Consider the following 15,843-nt stretch of genomic DNA (forward strand, 5'->3'; position numbering starts at 1 on the left):
TCAGACTGTATGTTCTCCTCCTCAGACTGTATGTTCTCCTCCTCAGACTGCATGACGATGTCCATGGAGGGCTTCGGTCCGGACAGCGTCTTCACCACGCCCGCTGAGGACAACGGCCAGTACCGGATCAGCCGCAGCCTGGTGCGCTCCGCAGAGGGCAGCACCGTGCCCCTCACCCGGGTCAAGTGCCTGGTCTCCATGACGACGCCCCACGACATCCGGCTGCACGGCTCCGCGGTCACGCCCCCGTTCGTGGAGTTCGACACGTCCCTGGAGGGCTTCGGGTGAGCCCCGCCTCCTCCCTGAGAAGGTCCCGGTGGTGCTCGTGTCTCACCCGTGTGCTCTGGTCCCGCAGGTGTCTGTTCCTGCCCAGCCTGGCCCCCCATAACGCCCCCCCCCACTCCGCCAGCGGCTCGGCGGTGAGCGACGGGGCGGTGCTCAGCGGCATCGGCACAGGTGGGTCTGGAAGCCACATGTCCGTGTGAAGACATGACGATATCCGTGTCATCCAGTGCTTCTCAACCTGGGGGTCGCGAGACAAATTTGGGGGGTCGCCAGATAATTTAGATAAAATAGCCATATTTTCATTAGCATATAATCTGATATATTATTATTATATATTATTTGTTTGTAGTTTGATGAATTTCATTTTAGCCAAAAAAGTGATGAAAAATTGATGAAAATGTGACAAAAAAATTACAAAAATGTGACAAAAAAATGACAAAAAAATGACAAAAATGGGACAAAAAATGACAAAAAAATTACAAAAATGTGACAAAAATGTGACAAAAAATGTGACAAAAAAATGACAAAAATGGGACAAAAAAATGGGACAAAAAAATGTCAAAAATGTGACAAAAAAATGACAAAAAAATGACAAAAAAATGACAAAAAATGACAAAAATGTGACTAAAAAATTACTAAAAAATGACAAAAAATGACAAAAATGTGACAAAAAAATGACAAAAATTTGACAAAATTTGACAAAAAATTGACAAAAAAATGACAAAAATGTGACAAAAAAATGACAAAAAATGTGACAAAAAAATGACAAAAAAATGACAAAAAATGACAAAAATGTGACAAAAATGTGACAAAAATGTGACAAAAAAATGACAAAAAATGACAAAAAATTACAAAAATGTGACAAAAATGTGACAAAAAATGACAAAAAAATGACAAAAATGTGACAAAAAAATGACAAAAGACAAAAAATTACAAAAATGTGACAAAAATGTGACAAAAAATGGGACAAAAAAATGTCAAAAATGTGACAAAAAAATGACAAAAAAATGACAAAAAAATGACAAAAAATGACAAAAATGTGACTAAAAAATTACTAAAAAATGACAAAAAATGACAAAAATGTGACAAAAAAATGACAAAAATGTGACAAAATTTGACAAAAAATTGACAAAAAAATGACAAAAATGTGACAAAAAAATGACAAAAAATGTGACAAAAAAATGACAAAAAAATGACAAAAAATGACAAAAATGTGACAAAAATGTGACAAAAATGTGACAAAAAAATGACAAAAAATGACAAAAAATTACAAAAATGTGACAAAAATGTGACAAAAATGTGACAAAAAAATGACAAAAGACAAAAAATTACAAAAATGTGACAAAAATGTGACAAAAATGTGACAAAAAATTACAAAAATGTGACAAAAAGGTGACAAAAAATGACAAAAATGTGACAAAAAATTACAAAAATGTGACAAAAAGGTGACAAAAAATTACAAAAATGTGACAAAAAATGACAAAAATATGACAAAAATGTGACAAAAAAATGACAAAAAATGACAAAAATGTGACAAAAAATTACAAAAAAATTACAAAAATGTGACAAAAATGTGACCAAAAAATTACAAAAAATGACAAAAATGTGACAAATAAATGACAAAAAAAATTACAAAAAGATCCTCTTGGTTCAGGCGGGAGTTAAGAGGTTAAGAATTACGTCGGCTACTATTTCTACTTCTCACGGTGTGACCCGAGCGGGGGTCACGAATCCCTTTTACTGTTAAAATGGGGGTTGCGGCGCCAAAAGGTTGAGAACCACTGGTGTAATGGATGACACTTTGTCCTGTTTGTGTCCAGGGGAGCGCCTGTTCCCCCCCCCCTCGGGCCTCAGCTACTCCAGCTGGTTCTGTGTGGAGCGTTTCAGCGCCGCGCCTCATCCTCACCCGCTCAGGCTGCTGACGCTGGTGCGACGGGCCAGCGCCTCCGAGCAGCACTACGTGTGTCTGTCTGTGGTGCTGTCGGCCAAAGACCACAGTCTGTCAGTGTCCACTAAAGAGGAGCTGCTGCACTCGTACTGTGAGATATGCTCCTAAACATGCTTATAAACATGTTATACACATGTTATACACGTGTTATACACCTGTTATACACCTGTAATACACTCGCCAAGGACCACAGTCTGTCAGTGTCCACTAAAGAGGAGCTGCTGCACTCGTACTGTGAGATATGCTCTTAAACATGTTATACACCTGATATACACATGTTATACACCTGTAACACACCTGATATACACATGTTATACACCTAATATACACCTGTTATACACTCACAAAGGACCACAGCCTGTCAGTGTCCACTAAAGAGGAGCTGCTGCACTCGTACTGTGAGATATGCTCTTAAACATGTTATACACCTGATATACACATGTTATACACCTGATATACACTCATGCTGTGAGAAACACTCATAGACATGTTATAAACATGTTGTACACCTGTTATATGTTTAAAGGAACAGGCCACTGTTCTTCCAGACTAAGACATGTTCTTATCGTAGACGAGTTCATGTGTACCTGTCTGGTCTTCACGCGTGTCCTCAGTCACGTAAACACAGACGGCGTTAGCATTTAGCCTCTCCTCCTCTATAGCTCCAAACCAGGTTTTTTTTATGGAGCATCTGAGCTCCACAAAGTTCTTCATAGGAACAGAGTTCAGCTCAGTAACCGAAACCAAAGGAAGGATACATGAGTCGGCGAATAGCTAAATAAATAAATAAATAACGTGGATATGATGCTCAAAAGGAGTCGGCAGGTGAAGGTAGAAGCTACCAAGCTCTTCCACTTTTCACTATTTAAATATGGTCACGTGAAGTGTTCCACGATAAAGTATAATTACACACAATTAAACATGTGGATTAAAGTGGATAAAAGGGGGAACTATATTGTAAGGCGTAATAATACCAGGAGTAGTTTGACCAAGGTGAAGCTTCTACCTTCACCTGGTTTGGAGCATCAGAGTCTGTGCTGTGTTTACGTGACTGAGGACACGCGTGAAGTCCAGACAGGTCCACATGAACTCGTCTAAGATCATATCTCAGTCTGGAAACACCGGCCTCAGACTCATGTATTCACACCTGTCCCGCCTCCACAGCCGCGGACGAGGCGAGTGACGAGTCGTCCTTCTACGAGCTGCTGCCCTGCTGCGCTCGGTTCCGCTGCTCGGAGCTGATCGTGGAGGGCCAGTGGCACCACCTGCTGTTGGTGATGAGTAAGGGCATGCTGAAGAACAGCATGGCGTCGCTGTACCTGGACGGGCAGCTGGTGAACACGGTGAAGGTGAGTGTGTGTGGACGGGGCTCTGGGCTCTGGGCTCTGGGCTCTGGGCTCTGGGCTCTGGGCTCTGGGCTCGTGTGTTCGTCTGTTCTCACATTGTTCTTCTCCGTCTGTAGCTCCACTACATCCACAGTGGGCCGGGGGGCTCAGGCTCCACTAACCCCCCTGTGGTGAGTACGGTGTATGGCTACATCGGGACGCCCCCGGCCCAGAGGCAGGTGTCCAGCCTGGTGTGGCGTCTGGGGCCCAGTCACTTCCTGGAGGAGGTCCTTCCGGCCTCCACCGTCACCACCATCTACGAGCTGGGGCCGGACTACGTGGGCAGCTTCCAGGCGGTCTACCCCCCCTGTAAGCTCTGCACCAGTTTAAGTTTAAGTTTAATGGTTTTGTATAGCCCAATATCACACCAGAAGTCTCCTCACAGCTGCACCGAACATCAAGGCAATAAAACAGAGCAATAAATATGACGTACAGGTGAATCCAGGCAAATATAATGTCCAATAGGAGGTAGCGATGAGCGGCGTGGGCGTCCCCCGTCCTTAGACTCTCCAGTACGGCGAGGAAAAACTCAAAAACCCGGCAGGAGAAAAGAGAAACCTTGGGGAGAACCACAGAAGGAGAGATCCACTCCCATGGACGGACAGGCTATAGCAGGGGTCACCAGCCTTATTTCAGCTGAGGGCGACTTTAAGAGCATTAAGTTGTTCGAGGGCTACCAGTAAAAAATAAATCCTAAAGACTTAAACGTACTGTTCACTTATAGGATATTGACCCCATATTATATTAAAATAGCTTTATTTTAAACTCATACTGAGTCACAACAACCGAAATAACTGTAATTTTAAGAATTAGATTCAAGAAACTGAAGTGTTTTACACTTTAGAAAAAGTCCCAAGGGCGGCTGGACATGCCCCAAAGGGCCCCTTGGTGCCCGCGGGCCCCACGTTGGTGACCCCTGGGCTATAGAGACCCAGGGCCGAAGGATCCCTCAGCAGACGGGCCAAGATCACAGACCGTCCAGTCCTCAGATTCCAGAATGCAGGTTCCTCCGTTCGAGGGTCAGAGCTTTACTTCAGGCTGTGGGTCAGAGCTTTACTTCAGGCTGAGGGTCAGAGCTTTACTTCAGGCTGAGGGTCAGAGCTTTACTTCAGGCTGAGGGTCAGAGCTTTACTTCAGGCTGAGGGTCAGAGCTTTACTTCAGGCTGTGGGTCAGAGCTTTACTTCAGGCTGAGGGTCAGAGCTTTACTTCAGGCTGTGGGTCAGAGCTTTACTTCAGGCTGTGGGTCAGAGCTTTACTTCAGGCTGTGGGTCAGAGCTTTACTTCAGGCTGTGGGTCAGAGCTTTACTTCAGGCTGTGGGTCAGAGCTTTACTTCAGGCTGTGGGTCAGAGCTTTACTTCAGGCTGTGGGTCAGAGCTTTACTTCAGGCTGTGGGTCAGAGCTTTACTTCAGGCTGAGGGTCAGAGCTTTACTTCAGGCTGTGGGTCAGAGCTTTACTTCAGGCTGAGGGTCAGAGCTTTACTTCAGGCTGAGGGTCAGAGCTTTACTTCAGGCTGAGGGTCAGAGCTTTACTTCAGGCTGAGGGTCAGAGCTTTACTTCAGGCTGAGGGTCAGAGCTTTACTTCAGGCTGAGGGTCAGAGCTTTACCAAACTGACCTGCTCATGAGCTCATTCTCAGAGGTTTTGAGCCTAGTCTTAAATGTAGGGACTGTGTCTGCTTCTTTAACGTGGGCTGGGAGTTTATTCCATAAAACTTGGAGCTAAAGGCTCTGCCCCCTACAGTGATTTTGGAGACTCGAGGAATCACTAGTAGCCCTGACGACCCCCCCCTCCCCCTCTCAGACTGTGTTCTACCAGGCTGTTGTGTTTTCAGGCAAAGAGTGGAAGAGCGACATGCCCCCCCTGGCTCCCCTGGTGCTGGTGCCTGAGGAGAAGATCTCCCTCAGCCTGTTCGCCCACTCCGTGTCCACCCTCACCGTGGCCAAGATCCGGAAGCTCTACAACAAGCTGGACTCCAAGGCCATCGCCAAACAGGTCTCACACGTCCCTCAGAGCTGTGATGGACCTGCTCTCATCATCCTCACTAAACTCACACTGTGTCCTGCAGCTCGCCGTGTCGTCCCACGAAAACGCCACGCCCGTGAAGCTGCTCCACAACGCGGCGGGACACCTGAACGGGCCGGCGCGCAGCCTGGGCGCCGCCGTCGTCGGATACTTAGGTGCGTTTAAACGTAAACGCCGAGGTCTCGTTTTAAAGCGACCGTCTGTAACGCAAAAAGTGTTTAACTAGATCAGGATAAACATCTCAGTTTGAGCTCAATAATCCACATGTCAGTTGTTTTGACTGGTTAAGAAGTTGTTGGGCGTTTGTCCCAGATTATTTCACTTGTTCTGAGATGTTTCTGACTCGTTTCGATACATTTCGTCCTTATTTCAGCTCATTTTCTTTGCCAATGGGGAAAGAAAATTGGTCTTATCTCATTGGTAGAAAAATGACCAAAAAAATGAGAAAAAATGACAAAAAATGACAAAAAATGACAAAAAAATGACAAGAAATGACAAAAAAAATGACAAAAAAATGGAAAAAAAAAGACAAAAAATTACAAAAAATTACAAAAAAATGAAAAAAAAGACACAAAAAAAAAAAAAAAAAAAAAAATGACAAAAAAATGGAAAAAAAATGAAGAAAAAAAATGAAAAAAAAGACAAAAAAATTACAAAAAAATTAATGAAAACAAATTAAAAAAAATGACAAAAAAATGAAAAAATAAATGAAAAAAAGGGGGGAAAAATGAAAAAAAAAAGACAAAAAATGACAAAAAAAATGACAAAAAAAGACAAAAAATTAAGAAAGTTGGTCTTATCTCATTGGCAATTTTACTTTCTTATTTCAAGCGAGATTTACCCTAGAACTGGTCTGAAATGTCCTCAAACAAGCAAAGCAAACTCGGTCCGATCAGGAAAAGTGTCTAAATGAGTGAAAACCGCTCAAAACAAGAAACATTTCCTCAGTTCAAGTCATTGAAATTTGACAAAAATATCACAAAAAAAATACAAAAAAATGACAAAAATGTGACAAAAAAATTGATAAAAAATGGACGAAAAAATGACAAAAAAATGACAAAAAATGACAAAAATGTGATGAAAATTTGACGAAAAAATGACTAAAAACTGACCCAAAAAAATACAAAAAATAACAAAAAAATGACTAAAAAATTACAAAAAACTAAAAAAAAAAAATACAAAAAATGACAAAAATGTGATGAAAATTTGACAAAAAAATACAAAAAAAATACAAAAAAATGACCAAAAGTTAAGAAGTTGTTGGGCATTTGTCCCAGATTATTTCACTTGTTCTGAGATGTTTCTGACTCGTTTCGATACATTTCGTCCTTATTTCAGCTCATTTTCTTTGCCAATGGGGAAAGAAAATTGGTCTTGTCTCATTGGCAATTTTACTTTCTTATTTCAAGCGAGATTTACCCTAGAACTGGTCTGAAATGTCCTCAAACAAGCAAAGCAAACTCGGTCCGATCAGGAAAAGTGTCTAAATGAGTGAAAACCGCTCAAAACAAGAAACATTTCCTCAGTTCAAGTCATTGAAATTTGACAAAAATATCACAAAAAAAATACAAAAAAATGACAAAAATGTGACAAAAAAATTGATAAAAAATGGACGAAAAAATGACAAAAAAATGACAAAAAATGACAAAAATGTGATGAAAATTTGACGAAAAAATGACTAAAAACTGACCCAAAAAAATACAAAAAATAACAAAAAAATGACAAAAAAATTACAAAAAACTAAAAAAAAAAAATACAAAAAATGACAAAAATGTGATGAAAATTTGACAAAAAAATACAAAAAAAATACAAAAAAATGACCAAAAGTTAAGAAGTTGTTGGGCATTTGTCCCAGATTATTTCACTTGTTCTGAGATGTTTCTGACTCGTTTCGATACATTTCGTCCTTATTTCAGCTCATTTTCTTTGCCAATGGGGAAAGAAAATTGGTCTTGTCTCATTGGCAATTTTACTTTCTTATTTCAAGCGAGATTTACCCTAGAACTGGTCTGAAATGTCTGAAACAAGCAAAGCAAACTCGGTCCGAGCAGGAAAAGTGTCTAAATGAGTGAAAACCGCTCAAAACAAGAAACATTTCCTCAGTTCAAGTCATTGAAATTTGACAAAAATATCACAAAAAAAATACAAAAAAATGACAAAAATGTGACAAAAAAATTGATAAAAAATGGACGAAAAAATGACAAAAAAATGACAAAAAATGACAAAAATGTGATGAAAATTTGACGAAAAAATGACTAAAAACTGACCCAAAAAAATACAAAAAATAACAAAAAAATGACAAAAAAATTACAAAAAACTAAAAAAAAAAAATACAAAAAATGACAAAAATGTGATGAAAATTTGACAAAAAAATACAAAAAAAATACAAAAAAATGACCAAAAGTTAAGAAGTTGTTGGGCATTTGTCCCAGATTATTTCACTTGTTCTGAGATGTTTCTGACTCGTTTCGATACATTTCGTCCTTATTTCAGCTCATTTTCTTTGCCAATGGGGAAAGAAAATTGGTCTTGTCTCATTGGCAATTTTACTTTCTTATTTCAAGCGAGATTTACCCTAGAACTGGTCTGAAATGTCTGAAACAAGCAAAGCAAACTCGGTCCGAGCAGGAAAAGTGTCTAAATGAGTGAAAACCGCTCAAAACAAGAAACATTTCCTCAGTTCAAGTCATTGAAATTTGACAAAAATATCACAAAAAAAATACAAAAAAATGACAAAAATGTGACAAAAAAATTGATAAAAAATGGACGAAAAAATGACGAAAAAATGACAAAAAATGACAAAAATGTGATGAAAATTTGACGAAAAAATGACTAAAAACTGACCAAAAAACCCCCAAAAAATAACAAAAAAATGACCAAAAAAAATGACAAAAAACTAAAAAAAAAAAAATACAAAAAATGACAAAAATGTGATGAAAAAATGACAAAAAAATACAAAAAAAATACAAAAAAATGACCAAAAGTTAAGAAGTTGTTGGGCATTTGTCCCAGATTATTTCACTTGTTCTGAGATGTTTCTGACTCGTTTCGATACATTTCGTCCTTATTTCAGGTCATTTTCTTTGCCAATGGGGAAAGAAAATTGGTCTTATCTCATTGGCAACTTTACTTTCTTATTTCAAGCGAGATTTACCCTAGAACTGGTCTGAAATGTCCTCAAACAAGCAAAGCAAACTCGGTCCGATCAGGAAAAGTGTCTGAATGAGTGAAAACCGACAAAAACAAGAAACATTTCCTCAATTCAAGTCATTGAAATTTGACAAAAATATCACAAAAAAAATAAAAAAAAATGACAAAAATGTGACAAAAAAATTGATAAAAAATGGACGAAAAAATGACAAAAAAATGACAAAAAATGACAAAAATGTGATGAAAATTTGACGAAAAAATGACTAAAAACTGACCAAAAAAATGCAAAAAATAACAAAAAAATGACAAAAAAAAAAAAAAAAAAAAAAAAAAAAAGACAAATATGTGATGAAAATTTGACAAAAAAATACAAAAAAAATACAAAAAAATGACCAAAAGTTAAGATGTTGTTGGGCATTTGTCCTGGATTATTTCACTTGTTCTGAGATGTTTCTGACTCGTTTCGATACATTTCGTCCTTATTTCAGGTCATTTTCTTTGCCAATGGGGAAAGAACATTGGTCTTATCTCATTGGCAATTTTACTTTCTTATTTCAAGCGAGATTTACCCTAGAACTGGTCTGAAATGTCCTCAAACAAGCAAAGCAAACTCGGTCCGATCAGGAAAAGTGTCTAAATGAGTGAAAACCGCTCAAAACAAGAAACATTTCCTCAACTCAAGTCATTGAAATTTGACAAAAATATCACAAAAAAAAATACAAAAATGTGACAAAAAAATTGATAAAAAATGGACGAAAAAATGACAAAAAATGACAAAAATGTGATGAAAATTTGACGAAAAAATGACTAAAAACGGACCAAAAAAAATACAAAAAATAACAAAAAAATGACAAAAAAATGACAAAAAACAAACAAAAAAAAATACAAAAAATGACAAAAATGTGATGAAAATTTGACAAAAAAATACAAAAAAAATACAAAAAAATGACCAAAAGTTAAGAAGTTGTTGTGCATTTGTCCCAGATTATTTCACTTGTTCTGAGATGTTTCTGACTCGTTTCGATACATTTCGTCCTTATTTCAGGTCATTTTCTTTGCCAATGGGGAAAGAAAATTGGTCTTATCTCATTGGCAGTTTTACTTTCTTATTTCAAGCGAGATTTACCCTAGAACTGGTCTGAAATGTCCTCAAACAAGCAAAGCAAACTCGGTCCGATCAGGAAAAGTGTCTAAATGAGTGAAAACCGCTCAAAACAAGAAACATTTCCTCAGTTCAAGTCATTGAAATTTGACAAAAATATCACAAAAAAAATACAAAAAAATGACAAAAATGTGACAAAAAAATTGATAAAAAATGGACGAAAAAATGACAAAAAAATGACAAAAAATGACAAAAATGTGATGAAAATTTGACGAAAAAATGACTAAAAACTGACCCAAAAAAATACAAAAAATAACAAAAAAATGACAAAAAAATTACAAAAAACTAAAAAAAAAAAATACAAAAAATGACAAAAATGTGATGAAAATTTGACAAAAAAATACAAAAAAATTACAAAAAAATGACCAAAAGTTAAGAAGTTGTTGGGCATTTGTCCCAGATTATTTCACTTGTTCTGAGATGTTTCTGACTCGTTTCGATACATTTCGTCCTTATTTCAGCTCATTTTCTTTGCCAATGGGGAAAGAAAATTGGTCTTGTCTCATTGGCAATTTTACTTTCTTATTTCAAGCGAGATTTACCCTAGAACTGGTCTGAAATGTCTGAAACAAGCAAAGCAAACTCGGTCCGAGCAGGAAAAGTGTCTAAATGAGTGAAAACCGCTCAAAACAAGAAACATTTCCTCAGTTCAAGTCATTGAAATTTGACAAAAATATCACAAAAAAAATACAAAAAAATGACAAAAATGTGACAAAAAAATTGATAAAAAATGGACGAAAAAATGACGAAAAAATGACAAAAAATGACAAAAATGTGATGAAAATTTGACGAAAAAATGACTAAAAACTGACCAAAAAACCCCCAAAAAATAACAAAAAAATGACCAAAAAAAATGACAAAAAACTAAAAAAAAAAAAATACAAAAAATGACAAAAATGTGATGAAAAAATGACAAAAAAATACAAAAAAAATACAAAAAAATGACCAAAAGTTAAGAAGTTGTTGGGCATTTGTCCCAGATTATTTCACTTGTTCTGAGATGTTTCTGACTCGTTTCGATACATTTCGTCCTTATTTCAGGTCATTTTCTTTGCCAATGGGGAAAGAAAATTGGTCTTATCTCATTGGCAACTTTACTTTCTTATTTCAAGCGAGATTTACCCTAGAACTGGTCTGAAATGTCCTCAAACAAGCAAAGCAAACTCGGTCCGATCAGGAAAAGTGTCTGAATGAGTGAAAACCGACAAAAACAAGAAACATTTCCTCAATTCAAGTCATTGAAATTTGACAAAAATATCACACAAAAAATAAAAAAAAATGACAAAAATGTGACAAAAAAATTGATAAAAAATGGACGAAAAAATGACAAAAAAATGACAAAAAATGACAAAAATGTGATGAAAATTTGACGAAAAAATGACTAAAAACTGACCAAAAAAATGCAAAAAATAACAAAAAAATGACAAAAAAAAAAAAAAAAAAAAAAAAAAAAGACAAATATGTGATGAAAATTTGACAAAAAAATACAAAAAAAATACAAAAAAATGACCAAAAGTTAAGATGTTGTTGGGCATTTGTCCTGGATTATTTCACTTGTTCTGAGATGTTTCTGACTCGTTTCGATACATTTCGTCCTTATTTCAGGTCATTTTCTTTGCCAATGGGGAAAGAACATTGGTCTTATCTCATTGGCAATTTTACTTTCTTATTTCAAGCGAGATTTACCCTAGAACTGGTCTGAAATGTCCTCAAACAAGCAAAGCAAACTCGGTCCGATCAGGAAAAGTGTCTAAATGAGTGAAAACCGCTCAAAACAAGAAACATTTCCTCAACTCAAGTCATTGAAATTTGACAAAAATATCACAAAAAAAAATACAAAAATGTGACAAAAAAATTGATAAAAAATGGACGAAAAAATGACAAAAAATGACAAAAATGTGATGAAAATTTGACGAAAAAATGACTAAAAACGGACCAAAAAAAATACAAAAAATAACAAAAAAATGACAAAAAAATGACAAAAAACAAACAAAAAAAAATACAAAAAATGACAAAAATGTGATGAAAATTTGACAAAAAAATACAAAAAAAATACAAAAAAATGACCAAAAGTTAAGAAGTTGTTGTGCATTTGTCCCAGATTATTTCACTTGTTCTGAGATGTTTCTGACTCGTTTCGATACATTTCGTCCTTATTTCAGGTCATTTTCTTTGCCAATGGGGAAAGAAAATTGGTCTTATCTCATTGGCAGTTTTACTTTCTTATTTCAAGCGAGATTTACCCTAGAACTGGTCTGAAATGTCCTCAAACAAGCAAAGCAAACTCGGTCCGATCAGGAAAAGTGTCTAAATGAGTGAAAACCGCTCAAAACAAGAAACATTTCCTCAGTTCAAGTCATTGAAATTTGACAAAAATATCACAAAAAAAATACAAAAAAATGACAAAAATGTGAGAAAAAAATTGATAAAAAATGGACGAAAAAATGACAAAAAAATGACAAAAAATGACAAAAATGTGATGAAAATTTGACGAAAAAATGACTAAAAACTGACAAAAAAAATACAAAAAATAACAAAAAAATGACCAAAAACTAAAAAAAAAAAATACAAAAAATGACAAAAATGTGATGAAAATTTTACAAAAAAATACAAAAAAAATACAAAAAAATGACCAAAAGTTAAGAAGTTGTTGGGCATTTGTCCTGGATTATTTCACTTGTTCTGAGATGTTTCTGACTCGTTTCGATACATTTCGTCCTTATTTCAGGTCATTTTCTTTGCCAATGGGGAAAGAAAATTGGTCTTATCTCATTGGCAATTTTACTTTCTTATTTCAAGCGAGATTTACCCTAGAACTGGTCTGAAATGTCCTCAAACAAGCAAAGCAAACTCGGTCCGATCAGGAAAAGTGTCTAAATGAGTGAAAACCGCTCAAAACAAGAAACATTTCCTCAACTCAAGTCATTGAAATTTGACAAAAATATCACAAAAAAAAATACAAAAAAATGACAAAAATGTGACAAAAAAATTGATAAAAAATGGACGAAAAAATGACAAAAAAATGACAAAAAAATGACAAAAAATGACAAAAATGTGATGAAAATTTGACGAAAAAATGACTAAAAACTGACCAAAAAAAATACAAAAAATAACAAAAAAATGACAAAAAAATGACAAAAAACTAAAAAAAAAAAATACAAAAAAAGACAAATATGTGATGAAAATTTGACAAAAAAATACAAAAAAAATACAAAAAAATGACCAAAAGTTAAGAAGTTGTTGGGCATTTGTCCCGGATTATTTCACTTGTTCTGAGATGTTTCTGACTCGTTTCGATACGTTTCGTCCTTATTTCAGGTCATTTTCTTTGCCAATGGGGAAAGACAATTGGTCTTATCTCATTGGCAGTTTTACTTTCTTATTTCAAAGTGAGATTTACCCTAGAACTGGTCTGAAATGTCCTCAAACAAGCAAAGCAAACTCGGTCCGATCAGGAAAAGTGTCTAAATGAGTGAAAACCGCTCAAAACAAGAAACATTTCCTCAGTTCAAGTCATTGAAATTTGACAAAAATATCACAAAAAAAATACAAAAAAATGACAAAAATGTGACAAAAAAATTGATAAAAAATGGACGAAAAAATGACAATAAAAATGACAAAAAATGACAAAAATGTGATGAAAATTTGACGAAAAAATGACTAAAAACTGACCCAAAAAAATACAAAAAATAACAAAAAAATGACAAAAAACTAAAAAAAAAAAATACAAAAAATGACAAAAATGTGATGAAAATTTGACAAAAAAATACAAAAAAAATACAAAAAAATGACCAAAAGTTAAGAAGTAGTTGGGCATTTGTCCTGGATTATTTCACTTGTTCTGAGACGTTTCTGACTCGTTTCGATACATTTCGTCCTTATTTCAGGTCATTTTCTTTGCCAATGGGGAAAGAAAATTGTTCTTATCTCATTGGCAATTTTACTTTCTTATTTCAAGCGAGATTTACCCTAGAACTGGTCTGAAATGTCCTCAAACAAGCAAAGCAAACTCGGTCCGATCAGGAAAAGTGTCTAAATGAGTGAAAACCGCTCAAAACAAGAAACATTTCCTCAATTCAAGTCATTGAAATTTGACAAAAATATCACAAAAAAAATAAAAATAAATGACAAAAATGTGACAAAAAAATTGATAAAAAATGGACGAAAAAATGACAAAAAAATGACAAAAAATGACAAAAATGTGATGAAAATTTGACGAAAAAATGACTAAAAACTGACCAAAAAAAATACAAAAAATAACAAAAAAATAACAAAAAAATGACAAAAAACTAAAAAAAAAAAATACAAAAAATGACAAAAATGTGATGAAAATTTGACAAAAAAATACAAAAAAAATACAAAAAAATGACCAAAAGTTAAGAAGTTGTTGGGCATTTGTCCCGGATTATTTCACTTGTTCTGAGATGTTTCTGACTCGTTTCGATACGTTTCGTCCTTATTTCAGGTCATTTTCTTTGCCAATGGGGAAAGACAATTGGTCTTATCTCATTGGCAGTTTTACTTTCTTATTTCAAAGTGAGATTTACCCTAGAACTGGTCTGAAATGTCCTCAAACAAGCAAAGCAAACTCGGTCCGATCAGGAAAAGTGTCTAAATGAGTGAAAACCGCTCAAAACAAGAAATATTTCCTCAATTCAAGTCATTGAAATTTGACCAAAAAATGACCAAAAAAAATGACAAAAATTTGATTAAAAGATGACGAAAAATGACAAAAAATGACCAAAAAAATGACAAAAATTTGATTGAAAAATGACAAAAAATGACAAAAAATGTACCAAAAAAATTACAAAAAATTGACCAAAAAAATTACAAAAATGTGACCAAAAATGACCAAATAATGACTAAAAAATGACTAAAAAAATACAAAAAAATGACAAAAATTTGATGAAAATTGGACAAAAAAAAATGACAAAAATTTGATTAAAAAAATGACGAAAAAATTACAAAAAATTGACAAAAAAATTACAAAAAGTTCTCCTCAAACAAGCAAAGTAAACTTGGTCCGATCAGGAAAAGTGTCTAAATGAGTGAAAACCGCTCAAAACAAGAAACATTTCCTCAGTTCAACTCATTGAAATTTGACAAAAATATCACACAAAAAAATACAAAAAAATGACAAAAATGTGACAAAAAAATTGATGAAAAATGGACGAAAAAATGACAAAAAAATGACAAAAAATGACAAAAATGTGATGAAAATTTGACGAAAAAATGACTAAAAACGGACCAAAAAAAATACAAATAATAACAAAAAAAATACAAAAAAATGACAAAAAACTAAAAAAAAAAAAATACAAAAAATGACAAAAATGTGATGAAAATTTGACAAAAAAATACAAAAAAAATACAAAAAAATGACCAAAAGTTAAGATGTTGTTGGGCATTTGTCCTGGATTATTTCACTTGTTCTGAGATGTTTCTGACTCGTTTCGATGCATTTCGTTCTTATTTCAGGTCATTTTCTTTGCCAATGGGAAAAGAAAATTGTTCTTATCTCATTGGCAATTTTACTTTCTTATTTCAAGCGAGATTTACCCTAGAACTGGTCTGAAATGTCCTCAAACAAGCAAAGCAAACTCGGTCCGATCAGGAAAAGTGTCTGAATGAGTGAAAACCAACAAAACAAGAAACATTTCCTCAATTCCAGTCATTTAACCCAATGCTTGATATTCACTTTTTGTAGTGTGCACTGCAAAAAGTGGATTCTAAGCAAGTTAACAATGTCTTGCTTTAAGAGATAAGTTCTTGTTTCTTCCTAAAAAGTAATAATGTTTTGCCGCAAAGTTTTCTTGAGAAAAAAAAATCTTATTTTAGGAAATAAAATCGAGCCATTTCTTGTTCAGATAAATTTGCTAAAAAGATGATAAT

General features: G+C 34.7%; 1 protein-coding gene across 1 annotated transcript in view; it reads left to right on the forward strand.

Annotated features, from left to right (window-relative positions):
• wdfy3 (WD repeat and FYVE domain containing 3) overlaps window positions 1-15,843 on the forward strand; it is a 146,044-nt gene that overhangs the window by 41,560 nt on the left and 88,641 nt on the right. The window contains 7 exon segments of the mRNA XM_079563969.1: window positions 47-284; window positions 356-456; window positions 2,106-2,324; window positions 3,398-3,582; window positions 3,696-3,927; window positions 5,452-5,612; window positions 5,686-5,797. Of these exon segments, the coding sequence (XP_079420095.1) occupies window positions 47-284; window positions 356-456; window positions 2,106-2,324; window positions 3,398-3,582; window positions 3,696-3,927; window positions 5,452-5,612; window positions 5,686-5,797 (1,248 nt within the window).

This window comes from Gobius niger (genome assembly GCF_951799975.1).
Source record: "Gobius niger genome assembly, chromosome: 1".
In the NCBI taxonomy this organism is placed as follows: Eukaryota; Metazoa; Chordata; class Actinopteri; order Gobiiformes; family Gobiidae; genus Gobius; species Gobius niger.